General features: G+C 44.9%; 1 protein-coding gene across 5 annotated transcripts in view; it reads left to right on the top strand.

Moving 5' to 3' along the window:
- Positions 1-22,896, top strand: part of utrn (utrophin) — a 186,967-nt gene that overhangs the window by 61,287 nt on the left and 102,784 nt on the right. For 4 of the 5 annotated variants that reach the window (XM_030110917.1, XM_030110918.1, XM_030110916.1 and 1 more), the window contains 12 exons: positions 545-695; positions 1,821-1,996; positions 2,249-2,384; positions 2,860-3,009; positions 3,499-3,651; positions 3,779-3,880; positions 4,119-4,239; positions 4,716-4,933; positions 5,041-5,158; positions 5,290-5,495; positions 6,331-6,485; positions 6,637-6,826. In XM_030110917.1, the coding sequence (XP_029966777.1) occupies positions 545-695; positions 1,821-1,996; positions 2,249-2,384; positions 2,860-3,009; positions 3,499-3,651; positions 3,779-3,880; positions 4,119-4,239; positions 4,716-4,933; positions 5,041-5,158; positions 5,290-5,495; positions 6,331-6,485; positions 6,637-6,826 (1,876 nt within the window). Of the gene's footprint in view, positions 1-544; positions 696-1,820; positions 1,997-2,248; positions 2,385-2,859; positions 3,010-3,498; positions 3,652-3,778; positions 3,881-4,118; positions 4,240-4,715; positions 4,934-5,040; positions 5,159-5,289; positions 5,496-6,330; positions 6,486-6,636; positions 6,827-12,224; positions 12,546-22,896 lie in introns of those variants that run through there. The other variant, XM_030110921.1, reaches the window with a different exon arrangement.

The following is a 22,896-nucleotide window of genomic DNA, read 5'->3' as shown; positions in this document are numbered from 1 at the left end:
AAACTCATTTTCTCTACTCGTCTCTGTGATCAGATTTGTTCTGCTCAAAAAGATGCAGAAGGAAGAAAAACCATCCTGCTGACTGCCATTGAAATAGACAGAAAAACAGGATTTTTTTTTCTGTTGGATTAGTACATAATAAAGTAATCAGCTTCTCTGTCTGTTACTTTATTCAGTAGAGTCAGTTTTAACTTTACAGTCACGTCTGTACTTCCTGATTGTAATAGAATTTTTAATAGAAGCCCACTCTTCTGTTTTTCCTTATCCTTTCTCAGTATTTTTTTTGTCAGGTTTCAATCATTTCTGTGAAGTCTACTCAGTCTGTAAAGCAGATTTTTTTTTTAAGTGACCAAAATTACTAAAGCTGTCTTCAAAGGTATCAAGAGATATAGAAGATTGATAAGCTTAGAAGCTGACAGGCTTGTAAAAAGAGCTTAACTTTGTCTTTCTGTTTTTCTTTTTTAACTTTTGCAGCTTGTCAGTTTACTTCCAGATTTCTTTTAACGCGCTGTACCTGTGCTTCTTCTTCTCTGCGATGCTGCAGGAGTTTCGATCGTGCCGTGGAGGAGTGGGGACAGTTTCACTGTGACCTGAAAGACCTCTCTCAGTGGCTGACTGACACAGAGATCCTGCTGTCCGAGAGCGTTCGCCCTGACGGCCAGCTCGATGTGGAATCTGCACGGCAACGCCAAGAGGTCAGGGGAGGTCGATGGATTAAACATTTCTTGCGCATCTTTCCGAGTTCATATGTATGAGGTGCATTTGCTCTTCCTCCTATGTTGCTTCATCATAGTTAGGATACAGTCTCACACACACACACACACACCAACACTCACACCTACTGCAAATTTAGAGTCATCAATTAAACCCAGATGTCAGAGGAACTGGAGAAAACTCACGCGTTCAAGGGCAAACATGCAAACTCTGCACAACAGTGTCCCTGAACACAACACAGCCGAGACTGCCAACCACCGTGCGCCCCATGACGCTGACATTTACCTCACATTCTGCCGGAAACAACAAAGAGAAAATTAATTATAGTAATTTATAATATAATGATAAAATCACGCTATCGTAATTCTGAGTTCAAAGAAAGATATGACCTTTGCGGGATGTCAGGTGATATGTAGGAGAAATCGGCTTTTCTAGAAGGTTCGATTCGTTTGACAGAAGATAATTGTGTCTCGTTCTCCGCGGGGAGAATCGAGCGCTTTGATGTGACTCATAAACACACGCTTATTATGCGGAACGGAAATGGAGGGAAGCGAACTGAGCAGCGAGATTAGGAAGGACCTTTAATTTTGCTTTGTTTGATTACTAAAGCGACTGTTTCATCTCCGAGGGGAAGTAAATTCTCTCCAGCCGCTGCCTTATCGCTGACAGCACCAACGCCTTTAGCACCTTTATCGATGTGATTTGCAAACCTCCAGCTCCGCTCCCGTCCGTCCGGCTCTTCTTCGTGTTTTCACTGTCACCACCGGGAATGAGACGGGGGGGGATCAAGTGGATGGGAATTGAGGGATCAATTAGCTGACTCACGCTTTAGCGGACTTTTACGATCGCTCAACCTACTTTACGGGTCCAGTCTTGGCAAGTTAAATCTCTGGTGGTGGGAGCAGAGATTTGGCAGCTTAAGATTTGACTTGCTACAAATCATGCCTGTGTGTCAATAAGAGATTTGCTGGAAGACACGGACTTAAACGGGGAGGGATTTGGGCAGCGTTGGATCAGATTATGCAGTTTGACTGAACCCTGATTGCACCCCTTTTTTCTCATCCCCGTGTCCCCGGTGGCCTTTCTTTCTATCTCTAAACTTGTAGGAGCTGGAGGAAGGCCTCGCCAGTCATCAGCCCGTTCTGGCCGAGCTGACTCACACCGGGGAGCGGATCATCGGGAAGCTGTCGTCTCCTGATGGGCCGCTGCTCGAAGAGAAGCTGGAGGCTCTGGGTCAGCGTTGGAGAGCCGTGAACCGGCAGGTCCTGGACCGACAGAGGAGGTATCGTACAACATAAAGATGCAGTCTCGTTTAAATGTGTATTTTGACATTTTTCTGCTTCGACTATGCAACACAGAGGTTAGTACTTATCCTCTGTAACCATCACACCGATTCTTTATCAGCCGTTGGCAGGTTAACGTTATCACGCTGGTCAATCAGCCTATAACAGCAATTTAAATGTAAATTTTAGGATTAGACCGGCGTCCTGCAGGAAATGGAGATGTTAATCTGAGCGCGTGATGCTGTGTGCAGGTTGGCTGGCGGGGATCGGGCCCTGTCAGACCTGGTGAGGAGGCGGGACGAGCTGGCTCTGTGGCTGCAGCAGGCGGAAAACGCTGTTTGCTCCTTGCCCGTTTCCGCCACCGACAGAAACCTCAAAGAGCTGAAGGTACGGCAAAGCCCGAGACATGCTAATGTTATTCTAACTCGTGGGCTCTTGGGATTTCTTCTCCTGCTTCAAATCCGGCTGAGACTATTTTTGTGGTCAGCCCGGCCTGTTGTTCTGTATTCATTTGTTTTTCCTCCTCTTATTGTATACTGTACACACACACACACTGCTCTGTGCACCTCAGCCACAAGCAAAAGCTTTCTACTCAGTAAACATACAGAGAAAGCAGGGTTTTTTGAGGCATCACAGAGGCATCCATCTTTCTTTCTCTTTCTGAACGCATATAGCGAGCTTTTCCCTTATGGAGACACACTGTGAAAAAACAGTGATTGACACTGCAGGGCTTTCAAGAAAAGTTTCTACTCCTGCTGTATGGCAGTGCTTCAGAATTCCCCAATCAAGTGACTTTTTCAGTCTTTTCCCATTGGTCTGTAATTATTTTTAATCTAAATTAGGGTGCGTTTTCACTCGCCAGGCCCTCGCCGAGGAAATGGATGCACAGAATGAACGTCTCGGTTGGCTGAATCGGCACGCTCCCCCAATTCTGGCCAATCCCAGCGTGAGCCCTCAGAGCCGAGACCAGCACGTTGGGAAACTGAGGCTCATCAACCTCAACTGGAGCAAGGTGTGAACATATATTGAAGTCAACCTTTGCCGTGGCTGCACAGTCGTTTGACAGTTTTGTTTTGTAGCTTTGAGAATGGAGTTTATTTTTTTGGTGCAGTGGTACACAGCCCGCAAAGTTGGCGGGAAAAAAGTATGTAATCTTACAAACAGAATGCACAATTGTTTGTTGAAGCAGTTATTTCATTTTGTAGAGGTAGTATTTGCTTGTTTTTTTTATTCTTTTGTCACAAATAGAAAATTAGTACTACATTTTTCAGTGCTGTCTGTCTGTTTTTCAGTATTGCTGAAGACCTGAAGGCTATTCTGTCACAAAAGGTTCTGGGGAATGTTATTATAAAATGTTGAAAGACAGCTATTTCACAGTTTGTTGTTCAGTCTACAAAGTTATTTCGAAACTTTATCATAAATCTTTAAATATTCACCGCTCCGGTCCTCCTCGACTCATCCATCTTTAAACTCGCTTCTCACGGCGCGCGTCCTCTTGCAGGTGACCCATGAGCTGCTGGACAAGGTGGGGGAGGTGGAGGCCAACCTGAAGAGCCACGCACAGTTCCAGGACCGAATGAACCGGCTGACAGACTGGGTGATCGTCACACACCAGACAATCATCACCCGAGGGCTGAATCCCAGCCAGGCACAGGTGGATTGCCCGGGCACATCGCATTTACTAACTCACCTCCTGCGTACTCCGTGAAAATCCAATTATCATCCGAGCAAACACGGGTCCTGAGATGAGTTTTTTTTTTTTTTTTTTTTACGTTTTGCAGGCTCTGGAGGTGTCCATGAAGGACAGGAAGAAGGACCTGGAGGAGCTGCTGGCTCATTCAATAGAGCTGCAGAGAAGACAGCAGCTTCTCCCGCATGAAAAGGTCCAAGTTTCATTGTAATTTAGTTTGAAAATAATTACAGCTAATTCTAGTATATGGCTGCAGCACGTTGCACCGTTACAGCAGAGCCCCTCTGTTTTGATAATTTAGTCATTTCTGTCTTCTATAAATTATTGAGGTTTAATTAGCTGTTTTATAAAAACCTGGTGCACTTCGTATTACCCCTGATTCTAATTCTGTATTCAGTCATAATTAGCATATATGCATTTGTGCATAATAGGACAAGGTGGAGGAGCTGGCAGCCGATTGGAAAGCCCTGGACGTCCGGCTGAGGGAATCTCTCCCAGCTCCTGTCCCTACCTGGACGCAGCACCATCAGATGGTCCAGCACCAGCAGCTCGGTAAAAACGTGGAGAGGTTTACGTGCTGCTCTCTCTTGGCTCTATCTTCATATCACACCAAAGAAATTAGCGGGAAATGACTCAGTGAGCTGTTAAGCCTTCAGCAAAAACAAAGAAAATTAGTTATTTGATTCCTGGAAATCAGTAACGGGACAAACATCGGTGGTAATCAGTACTCAGGTGGCAAATTTGCACTTCCTTATTAGCTCGCCTTAATCCAAGGCACGGAAATGCATGATGAAATAACAAATAGCAGGTATGCAACAAAATCCTGCTTGTGCAACACTAAAACAATCCCCGATGCCTCATTCGTCATGATTTAGTGTGATGCCACTGTCCTCCGAGAGCCGTTCGACAACACGTCCTCCCTCACTCCAAACATCTTTAATGTTCTTTGCATCATTTCCTTTTAAAGACGCTCCATATGTCCACACCGCTTACCTTAAACTCCGCCGCCTTCTTCGCCTCCACTCCAGTGTCTGCCGTCCCCTCGGCTGTGCAGATGGCCAGCCTGGCGAGCGAGGACCCCCGCCACCAGGCGCCGCACACGCCGGACGCGGTGGCGCCCACCGATCTCAACGCGACCGCCACCGAGCTGGCAGACTGGCTCCTGCTGATCACCCAGATGCTCAAGTCAAATATTGTCACTGTGGGAGACACGAAGGAGATCAGGACCACGATGGGACGTCTTCAGGTGAGGAATGGGGAGCAGGAATGAGGAGGTGTCATCTGTCATGATCTGGTGTCTTTTTCCACAACTTGTTTTGCATGTTTTTTGTTTTTATTTTCTCAACTTGGCAGGTGACAAAGAACGACCTGGAGCAGCGTCACTCTCAGCTGGAAGATATCTTCACTCTGGCTCAGAACATAAAAAACAAGACCTCGAATCTGGATGTGCGCACATCCATCACTGAGAAATGTACGTACAGGGGAATAGACAAATTTCACATCACTGGAATTTCTTCTTGTATTAGATGCTTGTTTATTTTTTTTTTTCTTCGGTTCAATCCTGACACTCTCTTATCGTTGTGTGGGAAAACATGCACACAGTGGAAAAAGTGCGGAACCAGTGGGACAGCACGCAGTACGGCGTGGAGGCGCGCCTCCAGCAGCTGGATAACATGATTGGCCACAGCAACCAGTGGGAGGAGCAGCGGAAGGAGGTGAAGGCCCTGATCGGGCACAACGAAGGGCATCTGCACAACCTGCTGCAGCGGTCCCGAGATCCCCTGACGAAACAGCTCGAAGACAGCAAGGTCAGGGGAATGTTTCACTTCTAAACCGTCTCTATATGTCCTCATATGTTTGTCTGTCCCTCTCAAGGTCGTTCACTCTCATTCTGTGTCATTGTTATTACCGTACACTAGACATCTACTCAGGGGAATTTGCCAAATTGTTTTCATGATGGAGTTTTTTTTTTTTTTTATTCTTTCCCTTTCAACCAAATGCACACTTTACTCTGTGAAAAAGTTGAGGTCCCTCGGCAGCCGTGAGAGTTTGTACAACGTGGGAATGAATAAATCACCTCTCTGAAGTATCACTTTGAACCCTAATAACATCCATATACCCACCTCATCCATCAATATAATTTGAAATGATGACTTGGCCAAGGGTTTCTGGAAACAGATTTTTGCTCCTTGAATATTTGAAATGTTTACAGAAACCCGCCACTAGAGGGCAACTGAGTTAAACACAAGCCAGCCTGACTCCTGCAAACAGCTGGTGTGTATGCCCTTCAATGATGAAAAGAGTTAAGGGTACCTTGTTGTAAATAGCATAAAATCCTTTTTGTTAAGATTTACACTACTAATGAGTGTGGTCATATAGAATTTGCAGAGGTTAAGCAAACAACGACGTGAGATGTGGAATAACTAATATCTCTGTATTTTAAGGAGTTGTTTGAGTTTATTAACTTTAGAAAAAAGGTCAATAGTACTGGCGCGCTGTAATTTATCTTACGTAAGGCAGATCCTAAGCTGCAGCACGTAGAAAACAGTGCAGGACAATTAATAACTGCGGTAATGCTCATAATAAATCACATCTGCCACATTCCGGAGTGTCATGAAAAGCACTGTTCTGATCGCCGTACAGGAGTTTCTCCAAGGTCTGGGCCGAGGCCAAGCCGCAGTCGCAGCCTTCAACGAGCTGTCCAATCACCTTCTGCAAGAATACTCCGCCGACGACACGAGGAGGATCAAAGAGGTCACAGATAAACACAACGCCGCCTGGAACAGCATCAACAATAGGTGCATGCAAACTCTCGCCTCATACCTTTTGGCAGTGATACATAAGGGTCTGAGGTTGCACTCGCTGCTCATTTCCTGCGTAGCCACACTCACAAATCACACATTCCCTCATGTTTAGCCTCGTATTTGACTCGCTGATGTTGACCGACAGGGCGAATGACCGTCACGCCCACCTGGACGGCGAGCTGAAGGGCCTGCAGGTGTCTCTCAGGGAGCTGGAGTCTTTCCTCAAATGGCTGCAGGAGGCAGAGACCACGGTCAACGTCCTGGCCGACGCCTCCCTGAGGGAAGACGTGTCGCAGGACTCCGCCCAGGCCAAAGACCTCAGGAGACAACTGGAGGTAGGGCGGCAAATTGATGGAGAGGCCGCGGGTGCGTGTGCAATTTATGCACAGGTGCCAGCCTATTATCTCAGTGTCATCCTTCATTAACGCATCCTTCACCAGCTGAGCTGGGGCTGGAGCGTGTGTGTGGCTGTATTTGTATGTGTGTGTGTGTGTGTGTGTGTGTTGTCAGTTAAAAGACTGTGAATGAGAGGGCACACAGAGGGCGGGTGCACAGTTGTATGCATTGAATGTGGCTCATTGATCCTCTTGTCCTCCACTGATTAGTGATTCTGTGTGTGTGTGTGTGTGTGTGTGTGTGTGTGTGTGTGTGTGTGTGTGTGTGTGTGTGTGTGTGTGTGTGTGTGTGTGTGTGTGTGTGTGTGTGTGTGTGTGTGTGTGTGTGAGTCTTTGTGCTTCCTTCTCACAATCTTGTCATTTGCCCAGAACAGACCCTACCTCCAGGATCACTTGATACGCGTCATCTTTATGCAACGTTTTGATCCCAGAATCACTTCGCCTCGCCCTTTTCAACAGCAGAAACAGGAAATAATCGTCTTTTTTCTTTATTCATCCCCCCTGAAGTTGAAGAATCTCTTTAAAAAAAGGTTGACCCTGTCAGTCTTGACCTCATCTCCTTGGGATTAAACATTGTGGAGAACGTGGTGAATCTTTGTGGTTTGACGTACGCTCACTTTACTCTTTGTGGAGAATCTCTCCTGAAACGACACCTCAGTGTCATTTATCTGCCAGAATTGAAACTTAACATCAATAACAAGCATTCAGGTTTTTATTGTCTTGAATGGAACAGCACTGTTACTCTTATTCCTGTTGTGCAATCGTTTGGAAACAGGCCAAGGTCACCGAGAAAAAAGACACTGACTCACTGCGTGAATGGCCACAGTGAAGTTTGAGAAATTGAGAAGTTGAGAGACTTTTTCACCTCATTATCGCCTGGATTTGGTTTTTGGGTTAATACAGCTGTGATAATTAGAAGTAATATTCATTATTATCACATTAATGTGCCCGTTACAGTGATCCGTATTTGTTGTATTGAACATAATCCATCATTATAAGGCCTTTTCAGAATTTTTAAAGGACACATGCAGCAGAGTATTGGATTTCACTTCTGAAAAGTACGTCAAAGTCATCCCTGAAGGTCAAGTGTGGGGAAAATGTGCTGAATTAGTGAGTCAGCTTTTATGTAATCACAATATTGGTCGAAGGCTCGTTATGCAAGAAATAATGACAAAACATATTGATGATCATCACCCGCTGTTTTATCTTCATTTTCTTTCATTATGAGCTGAGGCCAAGATTAATGGTTGGCATAAGAAGTGGTCTGATGGAATTAAAACAGATTGGAAGCCTCGGATGATCTGTTTTATCATGAAGTTGGTCACACAACCCTTTTATTAGCTCAGAGTGTGCTCTGCCACGATGTGCTACTCAGTGACTTTAATCACATTTCTGGCTACAGGCCATTGTCCTCCTGACTGCTCTTTTCATATTAAGCCCACGGTTGGTGAGTGGTCTGGAAAAGTGACAAGAACAAATCTGGCACATTATCCGAAACTGCCTAAAAAAAAAAAAAAAAAAACGCCGGGGCAAAATGGCATCGACCTGCACTCAGCTGCGGCCCTGACATGTGATGCACTAACGATAGACATTCCCACGGGAATCACCTCTATACCTATTGGTTTTTTTCATACAGAAAGGGGTTTAAATCGTTCCTGGTAATTAAATATAAGCTGGGAGGGGAAACTGTTTCGTTATCCGTGTGCAATATGCTGTGAATTATTAATTTTCTGGACTTTCAGTCATGTAAAATCTCCTCATCGAATAATTGCATTCGTTGGTTTCTAGCATTGTCTGCAATGGTCCAATACATTTCGGGATGATTACCTTCTTATGAATATTCTAAAAAAACCTCCTAAATCGTTTTTGATGCCGTTATGGTCTGCAATAGTGCTGCGTGTGGAGCGTATTTTGTAGGACAATGAATCAGCAAAATTCAGGATTTCTTGCTAAAGAAAAAAATAATAATTTCATCATTCTTTCAGTTCATCAAGATAATCAACACAAACGAGCAGCAGCTTCGTGTTTTGTTCCCCAGCAATGGAGAGGACGGGAAAAAATGTCTGCAGCTTGTAATTTATTAAAGCATGCTCACCTTCTCTGTGAATCCTGTGCCTTTTAATCAGGGGAGTCTAAACTCGGTTTTGTTCACATGCAGCCTAATTAGATTTTAATTGGTCTGGACCAGTAAATAACAACCTTTTCCTGTTGTGTTATTCCAAATAACAGGAGTGTGTTCTAGAAATATTCACATTCACTGCACATTCTAATAACATCAAAGTAAATCACGATTTCTTGAGGGAAATAGGGTAAATCCCATCCACCGCGGTGGATCCCTTCAGACTGCTGTGGGTAAAAGCCTGTTTCTTCTCAGAACTCAGTTTGACTTAAGACTTCCATCGATCCTTCCTTTATGATCTCTTCTTTTGACCCCTTCTCTTACTGAATAAGTACAAATCCTAGTGGACAAATTTTAGCTTTTTTTTTTAAATCATCCTTCTGGATGTAGCAGTTGAATAGTTTGGATTAAAACACTAAAAGAGGAGTGCTCGGCTCTGAATCGGTTTGTTATCTTCCTTTCTCATGTTGGGTGGTCGAACCGCCCTCCTTGCTTCTCCCAGTGGAGGTGGACCACCTTCTACAGCAGCCATCACTGCTGAAGTTCGAATGCGTGTATAAATGGGTGAATCTCAAGTCACCGGCAACTCAAAGACTGCTGAAGTAGGGAAAACGCACCACATAAATGAAGCCTTTTTTTTTTTTGCCGTTTATTAACATGAGGACATCGCGTGCCCCGCAGCTACTGTCGTCTCATTAAACCACATCGCTCATTAGTGGGATATATACTGACATGTTTTATAAGACTCAATAGAAATGCGAGAATGTTTTCCAGTTATTTGTGCCCATTTTAGAAATTTATCTTAAAGTTAATTAAAAAATACTGACTTTGAGATCAGGAAAGGAAAAAGATGATGGTGATTGTTTTTCATGTTTTCACATTTGGTAGTAGAGGATAGTGCACTACTTTCCCGCACGTGGTGGAAGGTAATGCCGTGAGAGCACACAGCCTGCAGAGCGGCTTTTATCGAGCTCCTCTCGTGTGGATGTGGGAAAGTGTCTCAGTGCGTTGACCATTGTGAGGCGCGCACGCTTTCTGCATCCTCTTAGCCCAGACCTGTTACTGCCGGTGCCATTAAGCTAGCAAAACACTCCGTCTCCCCCCGTAATGCCCTGCCAGACAGATTCAATACTGTGTGAAAGGTCTGAATTGAGCTTGTCTAAACAGAGCTCTCCGGTAAAGTCGTCATGCTGTCTCCCAATGTGTGTGTGTGTGTGTGTGTGAGCCTCTTGGTAAATGTTGGTTGCTCTAACCGACTGTACAGATAAACTGTGTTTTGATTTAAAGGAAATTACTCCTTCTGTGCCTCCTTTGTATAAATATATGAGCCAAGTATGGGTGTAATGCATAATCCAAACACAGTGTTTAAATAGGAGTGTGTCAGGTTGTGTTTATGTTGAAATGTGCAAGTCAGAATTATGGAGGACGCGTGTGTGTGTGCGCGCTCTTGGGCGTTGCGGCGGTTTTTCATCCCTCCTTCAAATAAATGTCTTGTGATTTGGAGCGAGCAAGTGTTTCTCGGCAACATTTAAAGCAAGACTCAAGTAGATAGGAACTTTAAAAGATCAAAACAGAGACATGAATGGGTTTGAAACACTCATCTGTGTGTGACGCTGCATGTTCAGAGGCTCAGCAGGCACTGAGTGGCTGTTTCATGATAATCTCTGCTGATTGTGCGCCTGTCTTTGCTTTTACCTGGCTTTCTCTTACGATGCCTGCTTTTTTTGTCTCCTGATGTCATTTCCAGTACTTTCGAGCTTCCAGCAGTTCTATTCAATAAACTGTAACATCTTTTTCTCCTCCCTCGACCTTGCTCTCTCGCCTTTTTCTCCTCCCTGCCGTACTTTCCACTTTTCTTCATCTTTCATCTGCAGTTTCTCAAGTAAGTCCAATTTCCCCTTTAGATTTTTCAAAATATGACACTTTAAGTGAAATGTTCTTATGTACTGGCCACTTCTTTATGAGATAACAAGCTGCCAAAAGGCGATAAGAGAGACATGGGCCATGAGAAAAATCCAGATGCTCGACACACCGGAGAATTTACTCAAAATCTGCATAATGAGTGTTTGAGGTAGATTTTGAGAAATGAAATTCCTTCACTTCTCGTCCTTCTCAGGTGTCTGCAAGCAGGACTCTATTAACAGGAGTGTGACGTGAAAGAAAGGAAGCTCTAAAAACCCAACAAGTTAAGCTTCATTAACGATCCATTTCAGAATTTCATCATGTTTGCTGACACATCTTCAGGAGTGAGCAATTTTGATGAAAGGCATGTCCGGTGGCCAAACATGAAAGCTTCCAAATTCTCCCCTTCTTTATTCCAAACTCACACTAGAGAGTGTGTATTCTGACTACACTGATTCTCACTCAGTGTTGAGTGAGCGGTGTGCATCTGAACACTGCCAGTGCAGAAAAATGAATGGGGACGAGACTTCCAGGAACCCTGTGTGCCTGAAATAACCCCTCAGTCTCTTCCTCCCTCTGTAACTCTGCTGTGTATGTGTGTGTGTGTTTGTGTGACTTTCCCCTCAAACCCCCCCCCTCTCAGTGTTGCTCTCGCTCTTCTTTCCTTCTCTTGTGTCTGCCTCCTGTTCATTGATCTATTCTTTCCCTGTATAATGTCATGTCATTCACAGCAAGGCTTTTTTTTTTTTTATTATTTCTGTCTCCCCTTACAGTGCCGCTCTTCATCTCTCTCTCTCTCTCTCTCGCTGTCTCTGCCTCTCTCTCTCTCTCTCTCTCTCTTCCTCTCTTTGGATCAGTGGCAGTAAAAAGTGCGCCGCGTACGAACCGCTTCTCTCTTCCAGCGTAACTCGTGCCTTACTCTCTCCCTCTTCCTCCTCTCCCGCTCGCCGGCACTTTCCGACCCCTCTCCTCGCTTTTATTTGTTTCTTCTTCATTTCACTCTCCCTCGTCACCGCTCCGTGACTCTGCGGGGCGCCGTCACAACTGATTTGTGCGGTTCTGTCCTGACTCTGCGGTCGGCGGGGGGGGGTTGCGCGTGTGAATGTCCGCGTGGAGGAGAAAGTGAGTGTCTCGTCTTATCCGGCTCGCCTGCATCATCCTGCGCGCGTGTGCGTGCGTGCGTGCGTGTGTGTGTGTGTGCATGCTGAGAGTGACTGTTTATAAAGAGAGCGAGCGCAGCCTCAGTTCGCTTTCTCTCTCTGTGTAGTGTGTGTGTGTGTTTGTGACGAAACGTGGGGGCATGCCGAGCTGAGCACGCCTGTGAGAGAGTGTGTGTGTGTTTTTCTCTCTCTCTCTCTCTCTTTCTCTCTCTCTCTCGCTGTGTGTGTGTACATGTGTGTGTGCGCATCACGTCAGCTTGGCTGGGGTCTGGTCGGCTGGCTAGGGAGTGGGAGAGGGAGAACAATATGAGCGGGGCAGGGCAGTGCTAGCATGCGGACCAGGAGCAGGCTGCTGCAGACTTGTAGCAGTCTTAAGATGATGGCCATGGTCCGGACCTCCCTCCAGAAAGTGGTGGTCTTCTTACACAGGCTCCAGAGGATGGCCATCTCCTCGCCGCGCTACCAGAAACTCTGCAAGGTACGTGGAGAAGCCCCGGCTTGCTGGAGGACACAGAGTTTACGTCTGGTTTTTAAATGATTGAAGTGTTGCATGAGTTGGTTTCTGGATTTTATTTTTTGCATTTTGATTCATCTTGGAAAAGTTTCACCATCAGCTTTGATTTTGTGTCACTTCCCTTTGTTTTTGAGACAAGTTTGCCATTTTTCTTTTTTGTGTCTGTGTTAATGCAGTTGTTATTCTTGAATCAGAAGCTGATCACCCACTGGTCCATCTTTGTCTCATCCTCGGTTTTGGACTTTTTATTCATGAGTCATTTCCTTGTCCAGACAGTTTGTTCCAGCTGTAGTTGTTGTGGGAACTCTGTCACCTCTACAGTATGCTGCTTTAAATATTTTCATATATTTATGTGCATATTTCAACACTTTTTTTTGGCACATTTTATGAAAAAAAAAAACCCCAACAACCCACAGTGCCTCCCTGCTGTGATGTGTGGATGTTTGCGAACGTGTGCTTTATTTTTCTGTCTGTATTCTTTCTTTTTTGAAGTCAGTTCTGATGTTATTCTGAGCATAAACAAACTAACAACTTGAGGACAAGTGTGTATTGTTGTTTTTGAGCGAGTTGCCACAGTGTGCTGTGTTTTTTTTTTTCTGGGTTTGGTGAGTTTCCTGATAGAATCTACCGTAACAGCAGAAGACGTTTCGACTTCTTGAGAGTCAAACGATTGATAAGAGCTTGCTGTACAGTGGCTTTAATTAAAATCCAACCTTTTAATTTAGGGGTATTAGTTACCTTCGTTATTTGACATGACACAGTGCTGAAAAAAGCTGTTTTCACACTCTTTAATTTGAAGTGATTGCATTTGATTTTCCTCGAAATGAAAGAAATGTTGGTTCGCTGTGTAACTTGTTACAGCCATTTATGAGATGTATTGATTTTACCTTGGGGGAAAGGACTACTGATGCGTGCTGGGCTTGGTGTCGTTCTGTTCCCCCGTTGATTGTCATTGATTGCTGATCTCCATCTCTGTCTATATTGTGTGTGGCGGCTCTGACCTGCTCTCAGAGGGCAGAGGGGACCAGCTGTTGAGATCCGACCGAGCCGTGCTCGGACGGAGAGAGAGAGAAAGGGAGAGAGGCTAATGCATCAGAACAGTTTATGATTACTTTCCAGCTTTAGCCATGCTTCGACAAACATGTGGCGGCTCAAATCTAATCCCCTCTTAAATTCATTGCTCTTTACTCCCTCCCCTCCCCTTATTTTCTACCGTTCCCCCCCCCCCCCCCCCCCCCCCCCCCCCCCCCCCATCTTTCAACACATACAGTCACTGATAAAGTCAGTTTTCATGGCTTGAACAGGTTTTGCTTTTCTCTTTGCAGAAAAGAAATAGGACGGAGCACACTGGGTTGAAAAACAGATCACTGTTGTCATAATTGTCTCTATTTTCTTTTATTTCCACCTGGAAAAAAAGAACTGTGGAACAGCGAAATCTTTCCTGCAGCTCTGCATGTGCACTGTAAATTCATAAGCGGCTCTGCGCTTTGCATTTCATCCTAAACTAATTCAGCTGTGGAGTCGAATTGCTCATTTGGCTCCACTCAGCATCCTCAGGAGTCCAGACCTTGCTGGATCTTGTCCCTACCGGTGGGAGGCATCCGTCATTCTACACCCGATTACCCTCCCCTGGGTTGCATCAGTCATTCCGGCTTCGTTTGGCCTTCCCTTGGGAGGATGGGTAATGCCAGGCTAGTCCTGCCTCCCCGGGGTGCGTTCACTGGCCGCCCGACTGGAACACTGACTTCCTGATGATGGATTTGCACAGGGCGCGCCCTCAGGGGTCCAGCCATTCTTTTTGCCGCGGGACAGCGCCGGTGCTAAGACAGCACGCACGGCTATCGTCTGACTCAGGATATTTAGCGCTTGAATAAACTTGTGTTCCTTCCTTTGAGTGAATTCATATCGATTAATAATAAACCACCATAATTACTGTAAGTGACAGACATAATTTAAGAGCATTGATAAACAGGCATCATATTTCTTCATTATTTATTTTCTTGAGGGACATGAAATATTTGTACAATTCTGTGAATTATGTCCACCAGTCCCTTCGAGCTGATTCGATAGACCCGATCAGCAATTGCCCAGAAGGTTCTCCCAGACCCCAGCTGGTCATCTTCTGATGTATTATCTTGAGCCTTATGATGACCAGAAGTACTCCTGGGAACAGTCCGTTAAAAAATATCACGTTACATTCAACTGTAGACCAGTAACATTACAAGACTGGCAAATCAGTGGCGGCTCCACGTTCATTAATCAATCATGATTCAATCTTGTTGGTGTGCAAGTCAATCGATCATCTGCATGACCAGCGAATCCAGCTTCAATTTCACGCACGCTTACAATCTGTGTTTGTGCAGCAGCCGGCTGGATGACTTGACGTGGCTTTGGTGAGAGAACAGGCTTCACCCGGCAGCCTGCGCTCGTTGGGTTTGTTCGAACACGTTGAGCGAAGAGGCGAAAACGACCTGAAGTGCAAACTGTGCAGAAAGCTGAGTCTTGATGCAACTGTGACATTTCTGACTTTCACGCTCTTTGTGTTGATTTTCACCAGTTTACTTGTCTTCGCTGAAAAAAAAAAAAAGCACATTATCAACCCTTGAACAGCTGTGGTGTCACCACTGACGGAACGCGTTTATCACAACCACAACTCCCAGACTGTTTGTGATATCTAGAAAATTCAGACAGCAGAGAGTCGAAAGATAAAGTTTTGTGCCTTGGCAGTGGCTCCTCAGAACTTCCTCAGAACGACTGTCCAATCACTGACAAGCTTCATCAGTGTGAGCTTCCAGATATTGAAAGTTTTCTTGGAGAAATGTGCATAAGCACTTTTTTTAATATATATAATTCTAAAAGACTTAAATACTTCCTGTCAGTTTGGCAGTAAAAGGGTTATGAAATGTAGAATATGCCTTCTGAACTCCAGGGCTTATTATTATAATGTGAGCATATGGAAGGGTTAGTGTTATGTTACAATGACACATCTTCAAAGATTTAAAAAAATAATGACTCTTTATTCACAGATTTTTTTTCTCAAAACTCCCAAGATGTTTGATGTCTCAATCTAACAGGTCGAAAAGAAAAAGTTCAGCTGCCTTTAATCAAGTGAATAATTTAAATACTCAATTTAAAAAGTAAGAGATAAGGTGGGCGCAATGCATTACTTTTTGGGGGTAATCGTCCAACGCTGTTTAAAGGCATTAAGCAGATCGCAATTATGTGCCAATGGACTGTGATAAATGAGATGGGAATTTTCCAAAATCTGTGATGGCCATTTTCCGTTCGCCCTTCTTTGCTCACGGCTTTTTCAGCGTTGTGTGTTTTTGCGTTCCTCAGCAGCGTTCATTAGGCTGATGTATAACACCGAGCCCAGCAATATGTCCAAGCAGAAGCCATTTAACTCGAGCTGCTTGTAGAATTGCATCTATTATTTGGCATGTAAATTGTTTTCTTCTCCCACTTTACCATTTCAAAGTAATAATGTTTAATGGGGTTGTATGCTATTAGAGAAATTTTACATCTATATAGTGTTCCCTAAGGCTTTGTTTATGTCCACAGTGCTTGAATGCTTTTGTTTTGGTCCCCTTCTCATTAAAAGAAATATAAAAAGCATCAGCCAAATGTAAAAGTGACATTCGAAACCAGGAATATTCCTTTTCCCATCTGTTGCCTGGAGGTCCCTGCGCTCCAGTCTGCTCTCCAACAGATTGCTGGCATGTTCCAGACATGAGGAGCGTGATGGGAGGCGCGCGTCAGAGTGGCGTGCCTCGTCGCTTTAAACCGGCTCATTTCGTCTCTTCTTCTGCGAGAGTCTCATTCTGTATGTAATGACGGGCTGAGAATTGGCTGAAGGGTCCACCTCTCTCTGAAGCGGCGTCCTCCTACTGTCATTACTGTGGCATTGGCGCCTACGTTTTGCATGTGTGAGTGCGTGCTCAGCCTAAGCCCACTTTAGAAACAGCCCTGAAGTGGTGGTGATGGGCTTTCATGTCTTGTTGGGTTTTTTTTTTTTTTTTTTTGTTTCCCTCCCGTTGCTGTGGCCTCTGGGCTCAACACTCCTCAACACCTTTGCTCCCGGCTCACTGCCACCCAAGGACAGGCGAGTCAGGCACGGGCACGGAGCCTGGCATGTCTGACCTCTACGTCCTTGAGCTCTACAGGGTTCCTCTGGGCTATTAGCAAGTGTTAGCATTCGCGTTTAGTGCCTCAGGTGCTGGCTGATTGCCCTCGCTACCCCCACGGCAAGTAATCTGGCTCACATTCAAATCATACAGATTTCCTCTCCTGCGCCTTTTTCCACCCATTGTGCTCTAAGACGCACACGCATTTCATTCCTGCGCGCATTTTAGCTACTCAAACACGCCTATCCCCACACCGTTACTCACTCCGCGGTCAGCCCGAGTCGTGAATCACGGGCGGGGAGATCCATGCGGTAACAGATTCGTAAATGGAGGTCATTTAAATTCATCAAAACGAAGTTTGAAATGAGCGGGACACAATGAAATAGAAATGAAGGCTAGATTTCTGTGCCAATCAACATTACATGTAAATCACCGCAGACAGGCCTCCTTTTGAGAGTAGCGGTGATGTTAAATAGCACTTAAATCACCGATACGGCTGCTCTCAGGTTCGCATTTACTGCTTCTGCAGAAAGCGGCCATTCGATGATGATGAGGCGAAGGGAAGAGGACAGGACACTCTTGATAATGTTAGACGCAAACGTAAACGATGATCAAGGCTTTTCTCGCCCTGCTTTTATCTCTCTCTTTGTCTCTCCCTCGTCCAGGAAGTGCATGCGTCCTGCCAGTAATGCGCGTTCTGTGTCAGGTTTGTGTTTATTGGGCCTGTAGCATTGGATTTTTGCGTGCACACTTCCATTAGTGGCTTTCAGGCAACTCCCAGCAGTAAGCTAAACCTGCTAATGCATGTGTGGTTCACCGTCACCTTGGATACGTTACGATGCTGGAAAGAAACGCCGAGCCTCTCGACATTCGAGGGCCCAGAGAGAGCGATGGAGAAGAAAGAAGAAGCAGACCTATAGTTTAACCTTCATGAGCTGCATCATATTGATTAATGTAATTTATGTCATTTAGATTTGAAGTGCATAAAAATATTATATTCAAGTATTTATCAGTCTCCAAAGTAGATAAAAATCCACATTACCCAGCTTTTTATCACATATAGAAACAGTGTAATAATGAGAATATTTAATACACCACTAAAATTATGGAAATTTGTTCAATTTTTAATCATTAAATCCCAGAAAGCTCAATTAATCCTCACATTCTATACTTGACACTTTGCAGGCGGTCCTCCGAAAGGTGTTTGGGTTCAATATCCCGCCCACTGGAGGTATTGTTTGTTTCCAGACGGCCCACTTGGCCAGACCTCTCTAACTCACCTGACATCGTGATCTATGGCCAAACCGGCCGATCCCGAGCCGAATCACGCCAAGTCGAGGCAGAGATTACAGCTCCCCGCAGCCCCACCGCACAATAGACACACACCAAGACGTCATGAATTCAGCGCCGGCTAAAGATTTTCGCCTTTCTTTCTTCGTAGTTTGACCATATGTTCGGCGGCGCTGAAGGATTTACGGAGACTGAGGCGGAGAAAAGAGTCACATTGACCTGACAGCAGTGAGAGGCAGGAGGCAGTCATTTCTGCTGCCAGCTGGAGGTTCCTCTGACCTTACAGCTTCCTCTCCTCAGTCTGCCTGATGGAGTTTGGGGTATCACGAGGGGGCCAGCCGAAGTGAGAGAAAATAAACCGAACGGGCGCAATCATTGCCTCTCCCCCTATACCCGGCGACGATCAATCCGCGTGGACGAGGCTTCACCTCTGCACGCCGCCGCTGCTCCTCCCTGCCAAATGTGAGGCGATAACACCTTGACGGTGCTGACTCACTGTCTTACATTATGTCTCCCTTTGTGTTTGTGACAGTATCTGCTCTTCTGCGGTAATGACAAATATGTCAGCGTCAGATTGGAAAAGAGATTACGGAGCGTAATCCTCACACTAACACAGTCACTCAATTGATAACGTTGGGCCAGAATAGCAATCAGCAGAGGATTGACCCAATTAGTATTCAACAGATTTAACCTAGAAATCTTATAGATTTGTCCTTTGTTCACAAGCCCTTGTTACTTCTCTCTGGTTCGACTCTTTTTTTTCCATCTATTTACCAAACAGAGCTTGGAGAGCTCCAGATTTTCTCAGGTGGTACACGCTGTGAAAAGTTAGAGAACCGCTGGTCTGAAGCAAGAGGAACATTAATGTGATGTCTCTGTGGTGTGGTGTTTTATTTTTGGTGTTACATTGAGCAGAAAATTATTTTCCCATCAAAAAGGTGCACATTTTCTGAGATCTGTCAATCCTTTCAATCTGTGATTGATGTCTCAGCATGTATCTTCTGTGTTCTGGTACCGTTCTGAATCTGAATGTTGCCCTCTTCGCGGAGACGAACATTTCTTTGGTCAAGACACCAACTGCAGTGAACAGTGGTTTGTCACTCTTTTCCCTCTGCAACAATATCCCTGGTTTGAGTCCAGGCCTGGACGCCTCTTTATCTGGATTTTGCATGGTTTCTCTGTGACCCGTCCAGGGTGTATCCTCCTATTTGTCCGCCCTGCAGCTCTTAAGTTATACGACGGATTGAAGAAACCAAACTCCTGGAGGCAATTTCACAAAGAATATTTTACTCTAAGAAGCTCATACAAGTGTATCCATCCTCTTCCTCTGTACCAAATCCTCTAATTCTGCTCTCTGCGGTACATCCTCGGACTTGCATCACCCTCCTTCTATTTATGCTGTCATCGGCTCTTCGCATGCCACTCTTAAATCATTCATGCTCTCCCACTTTTCCCGTCATCCACTGAAAACCCTCTGCACATTCCCCCCCCCCCCCCCCCCCCCCCCGAGTCTGCTGTGGCTTATGAGCTCCTTGAGCTCACCTGGGCGCCACTGCTGTGAAACACATCATTACTCGCTGCTCAAACATCCATCATCAGCTTTTCTCTGACACACAACATCTAATCATGCGGGGTCAGAACTCCAGAGGACCGGTATCCATCATGGGATCCACGGCCACTTACACCACAGATATGATTGGCTTGAGGATCGCAGGGTTTATGTCAGCTTGCACAGCTTGTTGCTGTGTACATTTTTGACTGTACAAGTACCTGCATGAGCAAGTTTCTAGAACAGCAGGGTTTTTTTTTTTTTTTTTGGCAAGTTCCTGAAGTGAAGAAATATCTTCCAGCAAGTTGAACTCAACATTTTGACATGAAGGACTCTATTTGATCTATGAAAATGTGTGAATTTCAGGAGTGTTTCACTTTCTTTGAGTGGAATACCTCTGACTTGAGGTTGCCAGTGGCCTAATGAGAAGGAAGGATGGGGGGGGGAAAACAACAAGCAACCCCAAAACAAGTAGCAAACGTGTGCAGGAAAGAACAAGGGAAGAAGAAAAACATGACACCCAGAGAGAAGGCGAGGAAAAATCAGGAAATTGCGATAGGAGCATCGTGCACGGAGCAGGCCCTCAGAGGTAAATACTGTGGTGCAGCAAAAAAAAAAAAACAAAGAGCAACTGAAACGGCTTTTTTTGCTGTTATATCACTGCGAGATTAAAGATAAATCGTGCTATATATAGCCTGTAATCTGCAGCGGGGCTCAGCCTGTTAGAGCCATATGCCGCGGCAGAAACTCAACAGAGTGAAAATGTGTCGGAAAGGAGCGTGATGGGTATGACGGGTAGTCGGGATCAGTTGGCAGGAATATTGAGCCGAGTTTGTGTGAAATCTTAACTCTGCCCGGAGGAGGCCCCTGCTGCTGACATGTAGTTTCTCCACTTGACAAGCTTTTGGTAAAACTAAAAAAAAAAAAAAAAAAAAAAAAAAAAACTGGCATTAAATTAGAAGTGTCCCTTTTTTTCCACACAACGTGGCTTCAGATTATGCGGGAGACAGGCCTGTGTGATATAGAAGAAAGTTGTGAGCGGGATCAGAGATGACAGGAGGGGATCAGCGTGAGCAATGAAAATGTTTGTGAAAGACAGCTCGACATAAGCTTTAACTCCGCTCCGGCTGTACCTTCTCACATCGAACCGCAGACATCAAAGAGAACTCGGGAGCTCTCAGACCTGACAAGGAGTCAAATTAGATTTACTACAGTGGTGCAAGTGTTGGCGCTCATTTGTTCAGCATATTTCATAGATATCTCACAAATGTCTGAGAAGAGGGACATTTTCACTCCTTGCCCCGAAGGAGAAGAGTGTGGGTTTCTTTTCTCTTTTTTTTCCATCTGAAAAGGAGAAGAAAAACAAGCCAGAACTGAAAAGAGAATGGCTACAGTGTGTGTGTGTGTGTGTTTTAAGGAAAGTAGGAAGAACATTGTAACAAGAGTAAGAATTGTGTTGAGAAAAGGTGTGAAAAAGCACCTGAGACTGACAGGAGTAGAAATAACTGAAGGATAAATAGTCAATGAAAGTATGTGATGACTTTATTTCCATCTTTGTGGTTTGCAGGCCTCATTTGAGAGTCACTGGAGAGACAGTCTCACACACTCACAGATCCCCACACACACTGTCTACAATCGACCCGAGTGCTCATTTTCAGTCTCAGGGAAAATTCATTTATTGCTTCCGTACACAAGTGACTTTATTGTTGCTGCATGCTCGGCCTCCCACTGCGGACAGGAGAGGAAGACCGGCAAAGCCTATTACACATTTGTCCAGTTTACAGCCGAGTCCCGTCCCCTCTCCCCAGTTTGTGTGTCTGGAATATGTGTGTGTGCGCGCCAGTTTGTGTCTGCTAAATATCATTGGGATTAGAGCTGGAGGCTTAATTAAAAAGCAATTACCTTTGGTCGCTGTGGGCGACGGTTGGCGGAGAGTAGCTCAAATAATCTGGTGAACGGGGCGAGGGACCCTCGGCATGCACTGTACACACACACACACACACACACGAATTGTGCAATTGTCGGCAGAATTAAAGGAGGATTAAAACAATTGTTAATTAGTGAAGTGGGGTGGAGGCTCACAGGGTAGAAGTGGGGCTGTGGGGCCAAACACACAGCCTTTCCCTCTTTCTCCCACGGCGTCAGTGTGTATTGTTTAATGAAGTTAAGCGAGCAAATGATATATATAACAAATTCTCTCTCTTTCTTTTTTTTTGCTGGCCTAAGAAGCTCACACTGTGTCCATCTTTTCCTCAGGCTCTCTCTCTCTCAATCACTTCTCCTTTTCTCTTTTTTTTTTTCCTCTCAAATGCTAAAATAGGTTAGCACATTTAGTGCCTAAGCTAATCTTTTAATTTTAAATCTCCAATTAGATGTTGCTAATGACAGTAATTAGATCATCTCTCTGACACCGACTCTGATGTTCCCTTGAGGAATTCAGTGTGCTTGAGACAATAAGTGGAAGCTTCCAAAGATGTGTGAAGAATATGGGAAAGATAGATAGATAGATAGATAGATAGATAGATAGATAGATAGATAGATAGATAGATAGATATTCCAGGCTGTTCAAATTCAGTCTCTGGACCGAGAACACTGCAGCACAAACATGAGGAAACGAGGGATTGAGTCAACCAACCTTGATAGTAGAGGATTACCTGGTCGGGTGGTCCACCATGGCAGACACACACACACACACACACACACACACACTTGTCAGGTTTGGCCACATTACAGCAAACTGTATTGTGCTTACAGGTGAGTGTCGGTCTTTGAATCAACCAAAACAAGCCTGTCTGTGTCCTGAACAAACAGATCAAGAGGTTCCGAACTGCATCCAAGGCTTTTTATTGAAGACTTCAGCTGCAGACCTGTAAAGACGGGACATTACAGCCAGCAAAACAACAGTGCTTTAGTGTCTCAGAGTGCCAGACAGTCTGTGGTTATTCTTTCATTCAAAACCCAGTTTTTCATCTTTTACCTGTTTTATCCCAATTATGCTCAAAAGGGTTCTTGGCCAACACAGCAAAAGGCAGACAGGATGCTCCTTTCTAATTAGTCTCAGCTCTGTTTGTCTTTTTTTTTTTTAATTTTTAATTTTTCAGTTGAATTGCACGTGGGATGTCCTTCATAAGTTATCATTCACCTCATGAGTGTATATTTAAGTGGAAGTTTTGTGAGGAGTGAGGAACAGGATCTGTGTCTGAATTCTGGATTTGGTCCTCACAGAGACACGTAATCACTCGGTGTGTTTGAGTGTGTGTTTGTGTAATCTGCGCTGCCCTCAGGTCTGACAATTTGCGGTAGTTCATCAAGATTTAATTTTGGATTGATGTTTTCCATCCCAGAGAGAGTC

Source organism: Salarias fasciatus, chromosome 15, assembly GCF_902148845.1.
Source record: "Salarias fasciatus chromosome 15, fSalaFa1.1, whole genome shotgun sequence".
Taxonomy (NCBI): domain Eukaryota; kingdom Metazoa; phylum Chordata; class Actinopteri; order Blenniiformes; family Blenniidae; genus Salarias; species Salarias fasciatus.
This window is presented reverse-complemented; position numbering and strand designations above follow the sequence as displayed.